Raw genomic sequence first — 24,121 nt, 5'->3', positions numbered from 1 at the left:
TAACAGGTAATACAAATGTAAATAATATTCAGTTTGTGGCACAGAGTGATCGTTTGGGAGCCGCGCGCAAAGTATGAACAAGCACTTGGCAGTCAAAATGAAACCGAAAGTGTGCACTTCATTTAAATGATCATATCGCATTTTAAAGTTATGATTACGACAAGCATTTGATATGTTTTTTCTTTCATAGCGAACACACAGTTGTGCATGAAAAAAAATATTTACAATGTCAGTATAACTACTCTAGCCTATATATTGTTGAATATAATCTGATAATGGCAAATGTCTGATTTCACCAGTGAATAAATTTGTCTAATATGACAGATTGCAAGCATATATCTCAAACAGAATAATTCAATATTATAATTATTATAAGTAGAATAGAATTATTTATAGAAACCAGTAGACCTACACATAATATTATTATCAATGTTGTGCCATTTGTTTGTTTTTACCATTCCTTTATTTTACATCTACAGAATCATGAGAAAATTGTGATCTTTATTTTAAGCAAAAAAATCGCGATACTCATTTTAGCCAGAATCGTGCAGCTCTAATGTCAACATATTCGTAGTAGTAATAATAATAATACATTTTGTTAGTTTTATTTTCGCACAGTCGTTCAGTGACAATTTGTGATAGGCTTTCTGTATTGTTTACCAAAGTAATTTGAATATTTGATCTGAAATCACATGCAAGTAAGACTTCAAAACAACATTAGCACTATTTAATTTACTGTGAACAATGCTGTACTTTGATAGTCATTAGCTGCTAATATGATTTCACTATTTAAAATTTGCAAATAATATTTTCCTGAAATTATATTATTAAGGAGAATGTCCGAATGTGTGAATATAAAACCAACTTTACCTTGATTGTATCAAATGCCAAACTTTGCTGCAAAAAGAATCTACCTACAGGTACCAATAATGTCAATTTAACTCAACTCTTAGCAATGAGAACGTCTGAATGTTGGAATATAAAACCAACTTAACCCCAATACAGTTACTGATATACAACAATCATAGGCTATGTGTCTATATAATCATCAATCTTCTTAAATAAATATGCATTTTTAAAGCAAAACTACTGAAAAATGTGATCAGAAGTTCAACCACTCATCCCATTTCGTCTTAAATGGTTCCAGTATCTAAACCCATTTGGAAATGTAAACAATTGCTTCATATGAGAGCCTGACAGCATCAACAACTGATGGAGATATCGTTCAATATAATCACAATGGAGGTAAATAACTCAAATAGACGCGTGTATAATTGTGTTAACAGTTCAGAAGGCTGCTATCCTTGACGATTACAAGTCTGCTAAAAGCTAACTTCAGTAGCATGTTTCTATTTATGGGATCACCATTTAGGACAAAGCAAAGTAAACAAAAGTAAAGTAAACCTACAGTCGTCCTAAATCACAACGAGGGTTGCATTATCACAGCTGAGTATTGAATCCATTTATAGCAGGCAGCTTTTACAGATTGCCCAGAACATTAGTAGCTGTAGCTCTCATCCTCTGTCTGAGGAGTTTATCCTGCTCCCTTCGGGTCGAATGTTTCAGATGCTTTTTAGTAGGACAAAACGGGAATACAGGAATAGCTTCGTTCCATCATCTATTGTCGCTCTAAATCAATAATAATATTTTAAGGTACTTTTGTATGTGTATATGTGGATTAGGTATGGGCTGGTGTAATATTCTGACGGTATGATAACCTTGGATAAAAATATTACTGTTTCGCGGTATTGTGATCACTGATCTAAAATATAGTCTTTTTAAATGTCTGGGTAAAAATCTAAAACTTTGTTGCCCTTTGAAAACAATATATTTAATTTTTTGAAAGATTTATAATAGTAGGAAACATGTCAGGCTAAATAATTCAAAAGATTAATTGCCTTTTGGTGTCTTTATTAGTTTCAAAAACACTGATTTCTTTACAATTTTAAACAACATCTTTAAATATCTGGAGATACTGTTGTCTCAAGAAACAAAACAAAAAAAGTAAATAAAAAAAAAAACTTACAACATACCTTAGGAACAGTATACAGAAAATTCTGGTGATTTTAAAACCTTGACTTTTCCAAACTGTGGTTTACCTTGAAAACAGTTATTGTCCCATGCCTAATGTGGATACGGATATGTGCGATTCAATTGTTTGTATCGAATGCCAAACTTTGCTGCAAAAAGAATTAACCTATGGGTACCAATAAAGTCCATTCAACTCAACTCTAACCAATGAGGACTCTTACCGATGAGAATGTGTGAATATATAACCAACTTAACCTCAATACATTTACTGATATAACACGATCATAGGCTATGTATCTATATAATCATCAATCTTCTTAAATAAATATGCATTTTAAAGGCAAAACTAATGTAAATGTGACCAAAGGTGCAACTACTCATCCTATTTCATCTTAAATGGATCCAGTATCTAAAACCATTTGGAAATGTAAACAATTGCTTCATATGACACAGCTGTAGAGGCTGACAGCATCAACAACTGATGGAGATATCATACAATATAACCACAATGAAGGTAAATAATTCAAATAGACGCGTGTATAATTGTGTTAACAGTTCACAGGGTGCTATCCTTGACGATTACAAGCCTGCTAAAAGCTAACTTCAGTAGCATGTTTCTATTTATGGGATCACCGTTTAGGACAAAGCAAACACAAGTAAAGTAAACCTACAGGCGTCCTAAATCACAATGAGGGTTACATTATCAATTTAACAGACTGACTGAAACTAGTATACTTGAAGCAGTTGCTTCGGAACACACAGGTAATCGGGTTTCAACGGTAACTTGCACTATTTACACTGTCCTTTGTTTAAGTAATCATATACTAGCGATGACAACACCATCTACAAGCAGATTTCGTCGTAATATCTCGCTTGTATAGCCGTACGTTCGCGTTTCTTACCTGGTTAAGGGTTTATAATAAGCGCCTCTGTTTATCTACCACTCAACGTCGCTTGCTGTTTAAATGAAAGCTTGACATCGTAAAATACATTGAGTAATAATAGAAAGCGTTACGGACACGCCCACTGGCATTCTATTGGCTGCTGAGCGCTAGCCACGCCCTTGAACATCACACAAGATTTCTAGTGATGAGTAGTCTGAATCGTTTATGCGGATCGGTTCGTTTGAACGGTGCAGTTTAAAGTCAAACCGCCTTACGAACAAATCAAAGATTCAGAATCGACTCTAAAAAACGATCCCCTCACGAGTTAGTTTTCGCAATTTTCTTTATTTAAAAAAGGACTTAAATTGTAAGACGAAGTAATCACCAAAGCCTTGATCAATGGCGTGTAACGTACAACTTTGAGGATTATTAGAAGCAGATTCATCATATATCAGAAGTTAATCACATATGCTTCCCTAAAGACATCATCAGAAGTTAAACAGCTGGCATGTATAGTTCCTCGGCTGTTTTTGAACATACCTTACAATCCTATGCGGATTGATACATTTAAGCAAACTGACGGCGTACGAGTTTCAAATCCACTAATGTTTCCTTTTGATAACTTTGCTATTAGCTTGCTAGTTACAAAGCTACACGGTACGTTGTTAACGCTAATGGATGATATTTACCAAATGAATTCATAATTATTAAGTACAGTTTACAACAGCAGGTTTAACGTTAGCTCTTGTCAAATTAGCTAACAGGTCTCAAAACGCCGCAGCTGTTTCACTGACTCAGTTCATAGCGGCGGCGGCGGCAAACGTTATAAACTCACCTCCTGACTCCCGAAGATGGATATATCGATTTCAAATGGGGTTAATAGAGTTTGCTTTTGTAGTCCAGCACTATTAAAGTGTTTGCTAAGTGTTTTCGACGTTGACCAGCGTCCCTTCCCCCACCGAGAAAACTGCCTGTTTGTTAGTTTTGACACTCCAGCCCCCACTTTAACCTACCCGGTGACGTCACGAGGAAGGGACTTTAAAGTTTTCCTATGTTGACGTTAAAAAAAAAAAAAAAAAAAAAAAAAAAAAAAAAATCCTATGTTGACGTTTTAACGTGAACTCAAAAGATGTTTTAATTTTTAGTGCTGGGCTGTTTATTAAAATAAAAGATTATTTTGACAATTTAAATGTGTGCACTTTGTATATTTATATTTATCTATTTATATTTACTTTGTATATTTGCATTGGCTTACTGTATTTAAATACACACAGGCATGCATATATTTGATAAAATTTTTATTTATATTTAGATGTAAAATATATGTGCATATGATACAAATTATATAAATTTAAATGTCTATGCAACAATTGTTTTGTATAGTTTGATTTTTATGTATGTGTATGTATGACATACATTCAATATATATATATATATATATATATATATATATATATATATATATATATATATATATATATATATATATATATAGAATACAAGAATAATAACATCACTGCAATGAAGAAAAATACAATAAAAAAAGAAAGACGAGAAAAAAACTTTATAAATCAGTAAAGAAAGTATTAAATATGGGTATTGTTTTAGGAACTTATTTTTTTGTATATGAAAAAATTACAGTGTAATAAAAAAATTAACAATAAGATTGAGAGCATGATCATTACCAAAGAAATACAGAAATATATATTTTATAGACAAGTTTAAATCATGTTTAAATAAGGACGATAAATTAAAAAAAAGATTACTCAAAAGATGTTTGACGTGAGTGCAACTTTAGAATAAGTGAAATAAAATCTATTCATGTATATTGCAGAAAGTACACAAATTAGATATATCAAAATAGTTAGCCTAGCAATTTGGGAATTTGTAGGATATACATTACGCAATATCTTAAAATCTATCTCTCTTATTTTGTTGGATATGCTGAATTTTTCAGGTAATAACCATGCTCTCTTCTATTAAATGCAGTCAGAAAATTTGGTCCAGAAAAATGTACATCTTGGGGACGTATATACAGAGTAATGACACAATCGCCTGCCCTGACATATCACTCCCAACATTATGAAGCTGCAGGCCCGGAGACCCCTGTCGGTAACATGTTAACTCCGCCCACTCAGGACGACTAATCTATCGTCACCCTGACCCCGCCCACTAAGGAAAACGGATCTATCCTTCACTGACAGATGATCAACCGCACATGTTATCGCTTTCTTCTCACGAGTTAACAATTAACCGAGCTGCTGTTTAATGCTGTATAATGTCTCTGTTTACTGTCTGAGTGCATTTAACAGTGTTCAGATCCATCATGGCTGCTCTGCGTGCAGCAAAACAAGCTCTGAGAAGAGAAATCAAGAGTCGAGTGGCTGCAGTCAGCGACCAGGAGAAACTCAGACAGTCTCGAGTTGTTTCACAAAAGGTAACAAGTCATAAGTCAAAAAGGTAATAAGTAATAAGTCACTGATAATTGTGAGATTAGAAGAAAAAAAGAGGTCAGTGTCCTTGTGTTGGTCAACAGTGGACCGTACTCGCAGACGGAATCTCAGCATTTGTGCCGTTATCCCAGATAGCAAAATACACTCGGGCCAGTTCCGGCTAGATTGTCGCCTGCCGGAGACTAACCCCTCGGCCCAACTTCGGCTGCCGGACTCGGGCCGGATGCCTGTGGACTCACTGCCCGATTCCGGCCCGAATCAAGCGGGCCAGATGCGGCGGCCGTAAGCGAGCCGACGCTGCGCATCCGCGCCGGAATCGGCGCGAGGGTAATGTGCGCTGCGGCCCGGAGCTGGCGCGACTCCGTATTTATACACCTTATAAAACCTTTTGGTATTACATTGGTACTTGATATATGGTATTACAACCATTTGAATTTATATAACAGCAAACACAGGCTATAATGTAAACACAAAGTGTAAGCACTGCGTTTAACCTTTGAATAAAGTGCAAACTGCATACATATTCTGTAACGAAAATAATCAGACAAATGACAAAATAAATAAATGTTAAACGTTTATTGATTGCATGAAAAAAATAGTACTAAAATTTTATAAATAATTTTGTAGTGCACAAGAATATCAATATAAAAACAACAATAAAACAACACAATAAAGACACACAGAAATATTTAAACAAAAAATCTAAAAATTACACACAAACACAGATGTTTTTTAAAACAACCCTGTTTTCCCAATAGACTTGAATTAAAAATTTGTAAAAAAACAGCTAAATTTTATATAAATCTAAATATAGAAACCAATTTAAGATATAGCAAGAAACATCTTAAAAATACCAATGACAATCCGTAAAATATCCAAGTCAAACTTGTAAAAAGTACTGCAGAATTCTGAAGAAACATCTTGAAACATTTTTTAATAAAACATTAAAATAATAATAAACAAACATATATATATATATATATATATATATATATATATATATATATATATATATATATATATATATATATAAAATTGCAGAAGTATAAAGTCAAACTTTTTTTTAAATAAACTTGAACAAAATCAATTGCACAAACAGCAAGACATGAGTGAGATGATTATACATTTCATATATATACACGTCTTGTGCAATTTTATATTTATAATTTTATTTGTATTACGTTTATTAAAAATGTATCAAGATGTTTCTTCAGAATTTGGCGCACACACATACATACATACATACATACCATACATATATACACACACACACATATATATATATACATATACATATATATATATAAATGCAAATGAAAGAAACAAATTGTTCAAGTATCAGGGAACATCCTAATACACTTAAAATGTTGTTTAAAAAATAAAACAAAATAGTGATGTAGACATTTGACACATTAGCTTTCTCTTCTTTCTTCCTCCATCCCTGTCAGGGGCAAGTTGTAGCTACCTTGTAATGCATTTTTCCACTTCTTTATCAGTGGCGTGGTATGGACATTTGTCCTCACTCCATCTGTGATTAAAAGATAAACAGATAATTAGTAGTGAACAAGTACTAATGCAAAAAAAAAGAAAAAATTAGGAAAAAAGTGGGCTACCTACGAAGCAAAAAAAAAAAAACCAATAAAAAAAAAAACAAATAAACTTAAAACACTTTGAAATTAGCAAGAGCTTGAACTTACCAGTTTCTTCATTTGTTCGGGCTGCTCCTTTAGTTGATTTTCAAGCTTTTCCAAATCAAATTGGCCAAAGGAAGGTCAAATGTGTTTACATCTGGAATTTCATCACGTCTGTTTTGGTTTTGTGAGAATCAGGCCCAGCTGCTGCTTTATGACGTTGCATGATTTTAAAACTTCAGTCAGTCGTGCTAAAAAAGAAAAATAACAGATTAGTATAAATCAACCTGTAGCTTATTCTCATACAACTTCTGTAAATACAACAGTGGGTTAGACACTGCTGATATTCTCTAGTTGATCTTTACTTTCTAGCTGCATTAAACCTTAACAAATTTAGTGATGTCTTCAATTCTTACAAAGACATCACGAAATGCAATAAGTCCTGTCTTGATCTCAAACTGCACTAGAACAAAGACTGTAAATGTTCATAGGTGTACTGCAGGAGTGTCCAAACTTTTTGGGCCGAGGGCCAGATGCAAAAAAAACAAACGTTGTCGCGGGCCAAATTTTACATACATCACACAGACACATGTGTATATATATATATATATATATATATATATATATATATATATATATATATATATATATATATATATATATATATATATATATATATATATACATATATACAGTTGAAGTCAGAATTGTTAGCCCCCCTAAATTATTAGCCACCGTTTATTTTTTCCACAATTTCTGTTTAACGGAGAGTTAAACATTTTTTCCACACATTTCTAAACATATTAGTTTTAGTAACTCATTTCTAATAACTGATTTATTTTATCTTTGCCATGATGACAGTAAATAATATTTGACTAGATATTTTTAAGACACTTCTATACAGCTTAAAGTGACATTTAAAGGCTTAACTAGGTTAATCGAGTTAACTAGTCAAGTTAAGGTAATTAGGCAAGTTATTTTATAACAATGGTTTGTTCTGAAGACTTAAGGGGCTAATAATTTTGACCTTAAAATGGTTCATAAAAAAATTTAAACCGCTTTTTATTCTAGCCGAAATAAAACATAAGTCTTTCTCCAAAAGAAAAAATATTATCAGACATACTGTAAAAATGTTCTTGCTCTGTTAAACATCATTTGGGAAATATTTAAAAAAGAAGAAATAAATCAATGAGGGGCTAATAATTCAGACTTCAACTGTGTGTAGATAGATAGATAGACAGACAGACAGACGGACGGACGGACGGACGGACGGACGGACGGACGGACGGACGGACGGACGGACAGATAGATAGATAGATAGATGGATGGATAGATGGATAGATAGATAGATAGACAGACAGATAGATCATAACAAGAACTGCTGCTTAATTGAATGCATGTAATAGCGACACCCGGTGGTTATTTATTGAATTACGTTCATTTTTGTATAGCGGGCCAGATTCTATTGATATTTATAAAAAGCCTCGCGGGCCGTAGTTTGGACACGCCTGGTGTACTGGAATGTACAGTATCTGTGCATCTTTATGGTGGTCTTAAGATTTCTGCCATAGTCATTGATGGTGATGGTACTTGTGGTGCTGCATTGATTTCTGAAATCTTCATACCTGCCTTTTATCCAGCCTCTTTGTTCCAAGTAATTTTTCTTCATCACGGTATAGATGCGTCTATACTGTCCCTTGATCAGATACATTTACAAAACAAAACATCACTTTAGTATAGTGCCAGGGCAAAACTCACAGGTTGTAATAGATCAATGACATAATGTTGACAGTATGTGTTTAAAATAATTGCAAACAAACCTGTTCTGTCTTTAGATGTATGACAGTCATCGTCCTCATCTTTCTACCAGTCAGAAATCACAGTTGCGTGTGGATGTTTGAGTCGAGCTTCCTCATATGCATCTATAATAAAACATCACATTGTTGTTAACCTCCCGTAAAGAAAAGTTCAAATCCTGAAATACTATCAAAGTTAATTAATGCATATAATACCTATAGTGTAAATAATCAGTACACAGAAGGTTGCACAAGATTTATTCGGAGATTCATGCAGAGTGACAGCCTTATGAATCTGAGACATAGATTTGTAAGATGGTCAAGCACATGCATTATTCTGTACCCATGAAGATTAACCTACCATTGTGAAAAATGTTTGATGATGATAGCCAATAACAATAAACCATTTCAGCTGTTTGTGAATCAATTAGTAATGTAATGTCTGAAAAGCTCAATCTATGTTGAAAATGTATCAGCAGTTTACAGCTTATGGACTTTTAGCACACAACTATAACATGCCTATTCACGTTCAAAAGAGTGTGCCATTGACTGCTTTGGTCGTGATGTGCTGCAAAATGATCTCACTAACCTTTGTTAAACAAGAACAATAAGACTTAACCAACAAATATTGTTACCCATTCATTTAAATCAGAATTTATCACTGTCAATAACATAAAAAAACATCAAAATCTGCTTTAAGACGTTCAGTTTTACATTAACTGACCATTACAGCTTGAACAAAAGATATAATTGATTCACATAGGCTAACACATATGAATTAAAGTGCATAGTAATATATTTCTCTTGGATAATTTAAAGAGAATAGTAAACAGTCGAGTTTCCATCATTTTCGTGACTAACTGCATAAACAAGATAAACAATAATATTTTATTAATCCAAAACGATTAGTTTTTATTTACACATAATCACAGAATTAATACTGTTGGATAAGTATACGCCTGTACAATGATTTTTTTCAACATCCACGGTACTTTATAATGTTAAATCAGGAAAAAAACACGTTTTGCCAAGTTAGTTAATGGATTCGTCTACAGTAACTTTCTTTAACGCAAAGTTAGCATACACACAAATTCGTTTCATGTTTCTTTAAAATAATTAAAATAGTTTTCAGTTACTACACACGTTACAATCTAACATTGTGTAAAAGGAAAAGGAACTTTCAGACGTGTTTGTAACTGTTAGCGTTAGCATACAATAGCTCCAGTCGTGTTTCTTAAAGCAAGTTACATTTCGTATCAAACTGTTTTAAATTACTAAACGCTGTTACAACCAAACACCGTGGAAATGTTTTAAGCTCTAAATTCGCTAATTATACAGAACACAAGCAGTAAAAAGCTTACCTTTCTGACCAGAATCCAAGTAAAATCTTTGAAAAACCAAACTTTTTCTTCTTGTGATCTTCGTGCCATGGTGGTTGACAACCAGCTTTTTGGAGCATTACCGCCACCGTCTGGATTGGAGTTTGGATCAGGAATTTAGTAACGCATGTGTTAATTATGAACTTCTGCTTTAAAAAAAACAGTCAGCTCAGCTCAGGAGCGTGCTATCTCAAAAATAAGCGAATTTTACATAGTTTTTCTCTAGATGACATGTATAATCTATTTATAAATAATATTGTTTTGTTTGCGTCTAAACATTGCGACCATCCACACTAAATATTCTTTTTTTTTTTTTTTTTGCTATCGTAGCATGAATATTTTCTCAAATTATCATTAAACGTGGAGCTAACAGATTACTAGATAAAATAAGAACTTAATCGGTTGCCATCAGCCGAGTTCTTGCAAGAAGCGGCCAGGATATGGTTGACCGGAATCGGGCCAGTGCTTTACAGCCGCATCACAACCGCATGTGCGCGAGCGAGCTGCGGGCCGCACTCGGCCCGGATAACACTCGCCGATGCCGAGTCGGAGCCGGAGGCGCCGGGGGGCAGCCGAGCTCGGGCCGATTACTGCCTGCTATCTGGGATTTTATTAGAATTTGAAGTGTAACGTTAATTTAGAATTGTAACGTTACAAATAACCGTTGATTCGATTATAACGGTAGATTTATTTATTTGTTTGTTTATTGCAATTTGTGTAAGGGCACTAACCATAATAACTATGTAATAAACGATAAAATGAAAGAAAAAGTAATGAGACATGACAAATCTTGACGTGACAAAAGTGTAACTTACAGGTGTATTGTTTAATTTTCACGTTACAAATTACTGTAACGTTAGTTGGTTCGATAGTTTTTATTTGTTTTTTGCAATTTGTGTAAGGGCACGATACCATAATAAAGTTGGAATAATTAATAAAATGAGGCGTAACAGCGGTGCAGGGTAGCACAATCGCCTCACAGCAAGAAGGTCGCTGGCTTGAGCCCCGCTGAGTCAGTTGGCATTTCTGTGTGGAGTTTACATGTTCTTCCACGTTCGTTTGGGTTTCCTCTGGGTGCTTCAGTTTCCCCCCACAGTTCAAAGACATGTGGTACAGGTGAATTGGGTAAGTTAAAATTGTCTGTAGTGTATGGGTGTGAATGAGTGTGTATGGATGTTTCCCAGTGATGGGTTGCAGCTGGAAAGGCATCCACTGCGTAAAACATATGTGTAATAGTTTAATGAACACACTTGACTTAACAGAGCAACAGGATCACCTTTATTCTAGCTGAAAACATGTGAAGAACTCGCAAAGCATCACGGGTCGCATTAACCCCTTATCTCTCAATGTCATCACATAGTTCTTAAAGCTATACATACATTACAATACGCTAGATAAGTTGTCGGTTCACTCAGCTGTGGCGCCCCTGATAAATAAAGGGACTAAGCCGAAAATAAATGAATGAATGAATGAGACTGTAATATTACAAAAAATGTTATGGGCTTAGTGTTAACATTTAAAAAAAAAAAATGCAGTGATAAGCCAGGAGGTGGCAGCAAGTACTTTCATTGAGTCCTTAAACCAGGGGTCACCAAACTTGTTCCTGGAGGGCCGGTGTCCTGCAGATTTCAGCTCCAACCCTAATCAAACACACTAGCTAATCAAGGTCTAGGTATACTTGAAACATCTAGGCAGGTATGTTGAGGCAAGTTGGAGCAAAACCCTGCAGGGACATTGGCCCTCCAGGACCGAGATTAGTGACCCCTGTAGCAATATGTTACTGTTAACATCAATGCAATGAAATCAGAAGATTGACATTTTAACCAGGTTACTTGTCAGTAAAATCCACCTAGCCTGGACATGTTAAAAAGTCAAACCACATTTTTTTTATATGTCCCATGATGGTTTGCTTGAATAAGAGAAACTTCTGTTGAATAATCTGTGAAATGTTTTAAAAACAAAGTACAATGAGGTGAACACAAATCCATCTTTAAAACGCAATTTATTCAAATTGTATAACTATCTTAACCAACTTTACTTTTATTACAAATAAAAAAGCACAAAAAGCAAACACACCTCTCACCAGTTGCCAGATATACAGATACAGATATATTTTCGAGCCAAAAGGCTGTGCAAAACCCGTCTAAATGCACCAAAAATGCCCGAAATGTTAAAATAATATTTTATTTAATTTTAATTTAAATCGAAACCTAGTTACTTAACCTGTCATAATTTTTAACCATACAGCAACCAACACCAGCAGTCACAGAACTACAACATAACCCTTTCACAAAATACCCACTCTCACCCACACATGGCACTTGATGTGTGGATCAGTGGTTCCCATTCTTTTTTGTCTGAGACCTCCTTTTTCTCCGAAAAAAATTCTAAGGCCCCCCTCCGCATAAAAGTTTGCCGTAAGGATGACAAAAAAAAGAGCACTGTGGCTGAGTCGGGATTACTTTACTTTGAGAAAAAGGAATAAAACCATAGTTTGCGCTATGCACTGGTCACTACTAACTGAATGGAGAATGAGCATACAGTTATGTTTTGTTATATAAGTTGCATATAAAATCTACGTTTCAAGTACACTCAAATTTTGTCAACCCACCTATGCCAGTTAAAAATTCAAATCAATCAAATTCAAAACCCCCCAATCTGGCAACACTGCCACTCGCTCAGTTTCACCACGCGCTTGAAGGTAAGCTTTATTTGTAGCATAACCATATTCAGAATAAGGTGCAAACCATAATTTAACACCTAAAATTTCTCTTTAAGATTTTTTTGGACCAATTTCTTTGGTTAAATTGCGTTCCTGATGCTACTACATATTTTAAGATCTCATTTTCTAAGATAACCTATGGACAAAAGGTCAAGCAGACAATTATGATGGCAGTTAAAGGGTTTAAGCGCAGTAGTCACACAGAAAAAGGTGGGTAAACAATTTTAAAAATGGTTTGCATGCAACTATTACCCTAACTAACATCTAGTTGTTCAGGCATCCCAAAAACCTGTCCAGTCAGCATTGGCTGTCATAAATGCCCTCAATATATATATATATATATATATATATATATATATATATATATATATATATATATATATATATATATATATATATATATATATATAAATTAAGACAGCCATAAATATTAGTATTGTAATTGTACAGTTGTATTTTTAAAAACTATTATTGCAAATGTTATTAAAACCAGATTTTTGCAGTGAAATGTTAATGGTATTTTGTTTATTATTATTAATCTTAAAAAGTATTATTATCATTATCATCATTATTTTGATTATGATGATTATTATTATTAAAAATAATATTATCATCATCATTTTAATTATGATGATGATGATGATGATTGTTAAAATATTAAATATTATTATCATTATTTTGATTATGATGATGATTATTATTAAAACATTATTTTTATTATAAATATTTTGATTATTATGTTGATGATTATTATTTTTATTAAAATATTATTATTATATCATCATTATTTGATTATTTTTATGATGATGATAATGATGATGATTATTATTATTTAAATATTATTATTTTTATAATCATTATTTTGATTATTATTATGATAATGATGATGATTATTTTTTTATTAAAATATAATTATTGTCATTATTATTTTGATCATTATGATTATGATGATGATTATTATTTTTATAAAAACATTAATATTATGATGATGATTCTTATTATTAAAATATTATCATTATTATTTTGATTATGATGATGATGATGATTATAATATTATTATCATTATTATTTTGATGATGATGATGATGATTATAGTAGCAACCCTTAATAGACTGTTACTGTTCAGTACTTCAGAGTGATAAAATAGGGAAAATAAATTCTGTTGCAGATTTTATATAGCAGTGAGGTAATATAACATCTCACATAATGTTAAAATCATTATAATAAAGATAATGTGAGGAAAGCATGAAGTGATGTAAAATACAATCCATTAGATGGCGCTCTCATCTTGCTGTTGAATTTTGCATCACATTCATTTCCAGCCTGTTGAGACACTAATGTATTTTATTGCTTTGTGTATACACACACACACACACACACACACACACACACACACACACTCAAAAAAAGTATTTTCCATTATTATCTATCTCTAGTTGTTCAGGCATCCCAAATACCTGTCCAGTCAGCGTGTGGCCGTCTTCCTAAACATGCACGATGAGGTTGCCACAGAGGATATCCTTCAGGACATCTTCAGGAGAGGGAAAACCTGCTTCATTCCAAGATACTTCACCAAGAGCTCTCATATGGACATGTTACGCCTGAAGGACATGGAGGACATGGAAACGCTTCCTCTCACGGCCTGGAACATCCGGCAGCCTGGAGATGACGACAAACACAGAGAAGAAGCTCTGGATACAGGTGGGTTAGTTTATTAAACTGAACTTCGATGAAATTTACCCTAAACTGAACTCAATCGGGTTTAATTAAAAGTGGTGGTGTCCAATGTTCCCTGCACTGTAAAAAAATGTAATGGCAGAAAAGTCTAGACAACAAATATTGTAATGTTGCTTTAACTTATTTTAATAGGTTAATCAGGTTTCTACTATTTTTTTTTCAATTCAAGAATTCACACTTAGCTGATGGTTAATAATAAAGCTTGTTTAGCATGCTGTACCGGGAGAGAGCCCTGAGCTTATAAGATCCTAGAGCCCTGGGCTCCCTCCCGTTGCAGGGTGAGAGGGGAGTTTGAGCTCAGGTAGATCTCATGACTCCCCCTCCTGCTTATTGTTGCTAAGTGTCAGATATGGATGCTGTGAAAGTGTACTCAGAGCTTGGCTAGAATATTTTGGATTAATTGTTTAGGATGCTTGTTTTTGAACTGTGGGAGGAAACTGGAGGACCAGTGCGAGCACGGGGAGAACAAGCAAAACTCCGCACAGAAATGTCGCCTGGTTTGGAAGGGAATTAAACCAGGGGCATTCTTGCTGTGAGGCAACAGCGCTAATCACTGGCCACCGTGACGCTCGTTTGAAAGGAGGGAAAGTAGGGTTGGGTGAGGGGGTTTCTTCAAGACGAAGATTTTGAGATGACAAAAGTCTGGTTATTTATAGTAAGTTAAGGATCGTCTGATAGGATAATTAGTCATTTGTTAAAGTTGGAACAGCTGTGAACAATCATAAGCACATGATCCTCCCAAAATTTATTTATAAATAAACTTCACTTATACAAACACTGTTAGAAGTGAAAACTTAAACAAATGAATTCCGCTTGCTACAACTACATTAATTAATTAGTTTCCACCTAATTTATTATGATTTTCAGTAATAATTAAGTTGGGAAAACCTCTTTTAATTTATTTGTGTTTATCCAATGAGGCTTTTTTTCAGTGATGTTTAACTTCATATTTTTAGACTGTTTGATTGATGTAAGTTGAGATAACTACAAAAGTTGATGTGATTCAACTAAAAAAATGTAACCCTTGTGTTCAAAATTGACTACCCTTTTGTTATGTTGGGGGCTGTTTTTGCCCTATTGACTTCCATTATAATGACAATTTTTGATTGGAATATATAATCATATATTTCATCCATTGTTAAACAATGTAATGACAAAAAAAGTTAAGATAACAGACATTTTTATGTTGTTTTAACTTCTTTTAAAAAGTCAATCAGCACTGTAGAAAGTAGTAGGTTCCACATAATTCTTTCATGTTGTCCCAACACAATTGATTAAGTTAACTTCACCTATTTAAATGTGGATTGAACATAGAACAATTAAGTTGTTCCACAAAGAATCTCAAAAATTGTGCTATTTTACTTTAAATAAGCAGTTTGAGCAAACAGCAAAAATATTTAAAATACACAAATAAAAAAAAGAAAATTTTCTTCCTCTCTTCTTCCTTATTTAGCTTACTTCCTTACTTTCTTCTTTTTTCTTTTGTTCTTTTTCTTTATTCTTATATTCTTATGTTCTTCGCACTTACTTCTTTTTATTTTTCCTACTTTCTTCGTCCTTTCTTCTTTTTGTTTCTTCTTTCTAACTTCTCACTTCTTTCTTTTTTTTCTTTCTTTTTTACACTCATCTTTCTTCTACCTTCTTCCTTCTTCCCTCTTCTTATTTTCTTTTTTCTTCTGTTTTCTTTTCTTCTTATTTTCTTCTGCGATCTTCCTACTTTCATCTTCTTTAATTTTGTTCCCTTTTTCTTCTTTTCTTCTTCTTACAATCTTCTTCGTCTTCTTACTTTCTTCTTTTTCTTCCTTCTTACCTTCGTCCTTTTTCTTTTCTTCCTTCTTCCTCCTTTCTCCTTCTTCCTTTTTCATCTTTTTCTTGCCTTCTTCCTTTTGTCTTCTTACCTTCTTCTGTTTTCTTTTTCTTCCTTCTTTCTCTTCCTTTTCTTTTCTTCTTTTTTTCTTCATCTTTTTCATTTATCTTCTTCTTCCTTTTTCTTCTTCTAACCTGCTTTTCTTTTTCTTCTTTTTTTCTCTTGTCTTCTTACCTTCTTACTTTCATCTTCCCTTTCCTTCTTTCTTCTTTTTCCTCCTTTCTTCCTCTTTCTTTTTTCTTTTTCTTCTTCTTCTTCTTTTATTATTAATACTACTTCTTTTTCTTATTATAATAGCATTATATCAACCCATAGTTCAATGTGTCCAGAGCCGCTCAATTACTGTAAATAAAAGCCCTCAATATTAAAGAAATCAAGACAGCCATAAATATATTATTGTAATTGTACATTTGCATTATAAAAACTATTACTATTATTAATATATTTTTTATAACTATATTTGTACAGTGAAATATCACTAGTAATTTCTTTATTAATATGATTATATCAACCTTTAACACACATATGTTACTGTTCACGACTTCACAGTAATAAAACATAAAAAAAAGAAAATTCTGTTGCATATTTTACTATAAAATCTTACATATTATTGTCATTATAATAAAGATACTATGAGGAAGCCATTGCAGGTATGACGTAATACAAACGCTAGCCTTTAGATGGCGCTCTCATCCTGCAGTTTTATTTAGCATCCCATTCATTTATAGTATATTGAGATCTTAATGCTTTTTGTTGTATTAAACATACAAACACACGATAGGATATTCCCATTTCTCTCCATAATGAGGCTTTTTGAGATTGAATATTTGCACTTTAAAACAGTGTCAAGCTGCATTGCAGTTTAAGGCCTATACAAGTGCTGACTACAGTATTAAAAGTCAAACCAAACTGCTGGACTCATGCTTTTTAAAGTTCCTCAAGAGATTTCAGCTCAGAAACAAACTAAGTATTATAACAACTCTGCCTATGTGTACTCTAATCAATAGATACTATGCGACGCGGTGGCGTAGTGGATAGCACGCTCGCCTGACAGTTTAAAGGTCACTGGTTCGAGCCTTGGCTGGGTCAGGTGGAATTTCTGTGTAGAGTTTGCATGTTCTCCCCATGTTCGCATGGGTTTCCTCCGGGTTACCCCCACAAGTCCAAAGCATCCTCTGCGTAAAACATGTACTGGATAAGTTGGCAGTTCATTCCACGGTGGCGACCCCAGATTAATAAAGAGACTAAGCCAACAAGAAAATAAATGAATAAATAGATATTCCCACCCAAATGTGTGCTCTAACTAATACAGTTAAACTAATGTAAACTATTTTAAATAATATTATATAGACATCATACAAACTATTTCTTTAAGAATTATCATGTTTCATTTACTTCCATGTTATTACAAGACATATTGATTTACAATTCATAAAGCAAACATTTTCTTTAGGAGACATAACCTTTTAAGAAGGTTCCCATGCATTCAAGGCCTGGAAAGTACTTCAAAAGTAACATGGGTCCTTGAAAGTGCTTGAATTAAATTAGAATTAAAGTTTATTCATTCATGTGAACCGCCAACTAATCCGACATGTTTTACGCAGTGGATGCCCTTCCAGCTGCAACCCAGTACTGGGAAACACCTATACACTCTCACATTCACACACACACACACTCATACACTTCGGCCAATTAAATTAATCCAATTCACCTATAGTGTATGTGTTTGGACTGTGGGGGGCACCGGAGCACTAGGAGGAAACCCAACTGGCCCAGCTGGGACTCGAACCAGCGACCTTCTTGCTGTCAGTTGACAGTGCTAACCACTGTTATTTTAACAATTGTACTCAACGGTCAAAAACAGACCAAAAGAACTAAGAAATATTTAAAGGGCCATGAAACCTTTCACTTTCGGTTCAAGTCTACCTCAGCATTTTCTCAAAAAATGCATCGTAATGGGCGTGGAGCCAAAGAGCTTAGGATGACCAAGTGGCGACACTCAATAGAACGTTCCATAGCAACAGTAGCGCCCAGCAACAGCCCCGGATTCCGCCATTTTGGAGTGAAAGCGATCAACTGTCCAATGTATCTTATTGCTGTTGCGATGGCAAGCTGCTGCTTTGTTTTTTATTTATTTATTTTAAAAAGCGCATTAAAGCTGAGATACAACCTGAAAGACGACAATACAACACTTACTATCACAATCATCAGCACTTTTAATAGTTTATTTTACACACTAATAATATGCTGTTGTTCTATTGGAGTTTTCATTCCAAAACAGCCCCCGCGCCATCTAGTGGCTGTTTGCCAAACCGCACTAGAGTGTTGCCTCTTGGTGATTCTATGCTCTTTGGTGGAGCTCTGCAAGCAGAGCCAGAAGTGGGCGTGGCCAGCAGGGCAGGGGAGAAGGAGGGGAGCGAACAACTGTTGTCAGTTAGCTCACAAAATGAGACACAAACCGTGAGGAGAAACGCAATATTTTATAGTTTACATTCTAAAGAGCCCATATTATACATGAAATAGGGTCATATCTTGGTTGTAAGGGTCTCCAACAACAGTCTAATAAGTTAATAAGATAATCTTGATTATATAAACACTACAAATAAGGACTTTTCCCTCAATCCCCGGGTCTGAATACAGACTCAGTGCAGCAGTTCTCTTGCCCTGTCTATTTCAACCATTAGCCCTGCTGGTAATCTGGAGGATTTAGGCAAACACAGCAGCACGGTGATGTGTCTAACTGTGAACGAACTCAACTGATAAAAAACAAAGTCTGCCATTCTCCAATTCTAGTACTGCTCTCCAGACAAAAATGCTTGCTGCACACATACAGCTTTGCTGTATCAACCCTGACAGGATCACGGGGAAAAACATGCAACAAACCCTGCTGATCATGGAAACAGACACATATGACCCTTCATGAACAGCTAAATACTGTGTGCCGTGGGTCCGTGGACGCATCTCACCCAGTCGTCAACATAGGGTCTCACAGCTTGGCACTGGCAGGTCTGTCTTGCCTTCGGAAAGCACGCGCAGTCATGAATAATTAAGAAGCAGGCTCTTCTCATAGGAAAAGAAAACTCCGCTATGAATAATAATGAGAAACTGACGCGTCATCACTTCACCTGCAGTTTTGTGCTACGTCAACGATTTTGATCCGCCCCAATAATCATTTGTAATCATGAGTGTAATCCTTTAGCAGACGCTTTTATCCAAAGCGACTTACAAATGACAAGGAAGCAGTTTACACAACTATAAGAGTAACAATGAATAAGTGCTGTAGGCAAGTTTCAGGTATGTAAAGTGTTAGAAGCAAAGCATTAGTAATTTTTTATTTTTTTTTCGCAGACAGTTTTCTAGAGTGTGCCTTAGCTGCCGCGTGTGCTTTTTAAAGATTATATGGGCGCATCTTTACCTGACGCGGCGACCAGGGGCCTCATGTACGAAGACTTGCGTTGAAATCATACTAAAATATGCGAGAGAATTTGCGTGTGATTCGGCGTTCGCAGTGTTTCATACATCTGAATTTTTTACTGCGTACGCACATTTACAGCTTTGTGCATATGCAGTAAAAAATTCAGATGTATGAAACGCTGCATATGCCGAATCACAAGCATATTCTTTTTGTAGATCCGAATGAACGTGAAACTAAGCGCAACATGCACGAGCGCAAAACCTCTCCTTGCTCCCTCCCCTATATAAATATGCTAATGACTCTACTTTGGCAAAACCCAATGAAACTGCAATGGCAAAAGCAAGCAAGAAGAGAAACTTTGAACAGAATCTGAATTGGAGGTGCTGCTTTCGGAGATAAACCGGAGAAAAACTGTGTTATTTGCAAGTTCGTCCTCCGGAATTAACAACAAAAGTCAAAAATAGAGTGGGAGAGTTTAGCTGACGCGGTTAACACAGTTGGGTCTGAACATCGCACTGTGAGAGAATTAAAAAAGAAATAGTGAGATGTATAGGTGTAAAAGTTTGTGGTGTCTTTAACAGCGTAATTGGCGTAGCTCTTAAAGCGCATGGCAACATGTTTTGACACGTTCAAGCATGAACTCATTCACGTGGTTCGAATCCAGCGTCTGATAAACACATTCTTCTTTTTTTTCCCCCGCTTCATATGAGATTTTGCCTACTCTTCATCATGAGGAAGACAAGTAGGAATCACTAATAAGTGTGTGCATCATATTTTATATGCACATCTATTGAATGGAAATGTTTCTGATTCACGTAGGCAAATTCATCTTCAGATAGTGCCTTTATAGCAATGTGCATGCAGTCGATCGCTCTGACTATATTGGGAAAACCGGCGACTGCTGCAAGTTGCGCTTCAATGTTTGGCTGGTCAACTGCATGGTATGGAAACCTTATATACCTGCTAGACATGCAGATGAACCCGTCTCATACAGCTGCCATTGCACGGCTCAAAAAAACTTTGTAGTGTGCAATTTAACACAACTGCCTTTAGGAGTCGCCGATGGAAATAAAACAAACACACACAAGAAATGCATGTACGCCAGGCATGAAGTTGGCGTGGACCAGCGCACATTCTCACGTTCATTTCATCGATAGTAAATTCAAACGTGAGCGTAAAACCTGGCGCACGCAAAGTTTTTGTGCGTATGCATCGTTGATACATGAGGCCCCAGATCTCTAGACTATAGGGTATATGCCGAGCTAGTGTTTTTACCATACTGATAAGCTTCCGGTGACCTGTTATTGTAATTTAGTATCAATGTTGTAATAAAATTAAAATGCATTCAGTTAAATAAACTTTGGCATTCATTTAGTTGCTCAAGCGTAAAACAAGATAAAAGCTGTTTACTTGCACGCGCCCGTCAGAATCGGCAAGATAGCGCAGAAGCTCCATTAAATATACAGGGGTAAAATAAATGCTCATATTACAAAGACATGGCGGGGGGAAATATAATTTAATGCAGTGCTTCTTGTACAATCCGAGACTTGCTTTATATCGGATATCACTCAGCCAGTGGAGATTGCTGATTTTTAAAGAAAACTGACCTTAAATGCTGCAATTTTTGTTTTGGCATACAGTTGACCGGAAGCGCTTAAGTCAGGTTACTGGCAAATTTAAAGTCCTATTAGCATGCTTCAACATACACTCTATTGCTTTAATTTCACAATTTTCATAATTGATTTGCTATTTCAGGTTATAAAATGTCTAAATGTGTGTTCTGAAGGTTGAAGTTGGAGTGTTAGTAATTAATTCTTTATTCAATGTAACAATCTCTTTCTAAGGGGGCAAAATAATTAGCTCAACATCTTTTTTTTTTTTTTTTGTGAGTGTAGGACTTGGTTTTACCAAAACCTGAAATGAATAATTATTAGAAATTGTCTAGAAGATGTGTTTTTTTGCAGTTTATACCAATGAATCGTTCTCAATAAGACCATAAATGTATGATGAGTCTTTATCTCTCTAAATTCTTCATTTAAGTGCAATTTAGCATTGACCAAGTGTTCATTGTCAAACAAGTCCATGCTTCATGAAGTCATGAACTTACCATTAAATTAAATCTACTCAAATTAATTTGCCGTAAGTGAATTATGGCTCATAAATCCGGCTATTTCTAGCATCCAGCTATTATTTATGGCGTTTGTGACTGTGGGTTGTTTATGAACGCACTTGTCTTCTAATTGTCCTCATTTACCATCAACACAGTTTGCTTTCTCTCCGTAATTCATCAGCAGCCTAATTATATCTTAAGTATATCTCAGAGAATAGCTTGATTTACAGTCAAAATTATTATCCCTCCTGTGAATTTATTTCCTTTATTTTTTTTAATATTTCTTAAATGATGTTTAACAGAGCAAGGCATTTTTCACAGTATTTCCGATAATATTTTTTCCTCTGAAGAAAGTCTTGTTTGTTTTATTTCGGTTAGAATAAAAGCAGTTTTTAATTTTTTATAAAACATTTTAAGGTCAACATTATTAAGCAATTATTATTTTTGTTTGTCCACAGAACAAACCATTGCTATACAATAACTTGCCTAATTAACCTATCTTGCCTAATCAACCTAGTTAAGCCTTTAAATGTCACCTTAAGCTTAGTACTAGAATCTTGATTTACTAGAAAATATCTAGTCAAATATTATTTACTGCCATCATAGCAAATATAAAAGAAAACAGTTATTAGAAATGAATTATTAAAACTATTATGTTTAGAAATGTGTTGATAAAATCTTTCCGTTAAGCAGAAATTGGGGAAAAACATGTACGGGGGGCTAATAATTCAGTTTTCAACAGTATATAGCAAAGAAATGACTCATGTGTTCATGTGGTGGAGAATATAAACAAGAGACAACTAAGCAGGTGTTACAGGACGGCAGATTATATCCTCTCACCCTGTTGAGCTTGTAATAATGGAGAGATGAAAGCCGGTGTGTGCTTTAGACTCTGATTTAATGGGGTGTTTGTGTAGATGTGCATTAACTAAGAGAGAGGGAGAAGGAGGAATGAAAAATGGCCTTCTGAAGAAACTGAAATGCGTTTTGTTGTGTGAGGAGTGTAATCGCTCTAAACTGTCCCAGTGTGAGAGGACAGAGTGTGTTTTTGTGCATTTTGCTCCTGCAGAGTGAAATCGTAACCTTGAGTTCGGCACGTCCCGCAGCCTTTCTTGTCCCTATAGAGGTGTTTGGCTTTAAAGTCAACATGAAATAGTCTTAATACAGATATCCTGCTCTTGTTATTTGGATTCAGGGCTCATTATTTTAAAGAAAACGACTGCATTTTAAACCCTATATCAGTCTGTGTTGTAATAACATGGATTAAAGCAATATTTTACCCACAAATTAAAACTACCTCTTAATTTACTCACCCACAACTCCTTCCTCTGTGTATATGACTTTGTGTTCTGTTAGTTTAAAATTTTATCCTGGCTCTTCCATGCTGTATAACATCATGTCCTGACTTTATGCAATAAAAAGTATGTTTTCCATGTTAAAACAAGTTTTTGTCCCATCATGGCCATGTGAAATTCCTGTTTCATTCATTCGTTCATTCATTTTCCTTCAGCTTAGTCTCTTATTTATCAGGGGTCACCACAGGGAATGAACCGCCAACTATTCAAGCATATGTTTTACACAGCATATGCCCTTCCAGCTGCAACCCAGTACTGGGAAGCACACATACACACACACACACACACACACACACACACACACACACACACACACACACACAGATAAACGACAGCCAATTTAGCTTATTCAATTCACCTATAGCGTATAGCATGTGTTTGGACTGTGGGGGAAACTGGAGAACCTATGCCAACATGAGGAGAACATAAACTCTACATATAAATGCCAACTGGCCCAGCCGGGACTTGAACCAGTGACCTTTTTGCTGTGAAGACCCAGTGCTAACTACTGAGCCGCTCTGTTACCCTAAATTTCTATTATAGAAACTGGAATTTCCTCAAGTTAGCTAGTGTGCTAGAGTGAAGAACATTGTCATACTGCCCTGTTGTGTTCGTTTTAGGGACAAAATGTAGCCATACTTAGCTTGGGCTAAATCATAGATATATACATTAGATGTCGCCTGGCCTATTGTTGTCTATTGGACGGAATGCGTCAATAGCGCCGCCATCTTGCTACAGGGT

The 24,121-nt window shown here is 34.9% G+C and overlaps 2 protein-coding genes across 10 annotated transcripts in view; one reads left to right on the top strand and one right to left on the bottom strand.

The window, feature by feature from the left end:
- Window positions 1-24,121, bottom strand: part of zfand6 (zinc finger, AN1-type domain 6) — a 131,034-nt gene that overhangs the window by 17,105 nt on the left and 89,808 nt on the right. For 3 of the 8 annotated variants that reach the window (NR_137317.1, NM_205760.2, NM_001328570.1), the window contains exon 1: window positions 3,751-3,930. The gene's annotated coding sequence lies outside the window, so the exon portion shown is untranslated. Of the gene's footprint in view, window positions 1-2,033; window positions 3,032-3,750; window positions 3,931-14,353; window positions 14,556-24,121 lie in introns of those variants that run through there. The other 5 variants (XM_073906209.1, XM_073906211.1, NM_001328569.1 and 2 more) reach the window with 5 other exon arrangements.
- mthfs (5,10-methenyltetrahydrofolate synthetase (5-formyltetrahydrofolate cyclo-ligase)) overlaps window positions 5,084-24,121 on the top strand; it is a 32,994-nt gene continuing 13,956 nt past the window's right edge. For both annotated transcript variants that reach the window (NM_001386413.1, NM_001386414.1), the window contains 2 exon segments: window positions 5,084-5,352; window positions 14,333-14,597. In NM_001386413.1, the coding sequence (NP_001373342.1) occupies window positions 5,242-5,352; window positions 14,333-14,597 (376 nt within the window). In that variant the 5' untranslated portion in view covers window positions 5,084-5,241.

This window comes from Danio rerio, chromosome 7, assembly GCF_049306965.1.
Source record: "Danio rerio strain Tuebingen ecotype United States chromosome 7, GRCz12tu, whole genome shotgun sequence".
NCBI lineage: Eukaryota > Metazoa > Chordata > Actinopteri > Cypriniformes > Danionidae > Danio > Danio rerio.
Note: the sequence above shows the minus strand (reverse complement) of the source record. Positions and strands in the feature narration are given on the sequence as shown.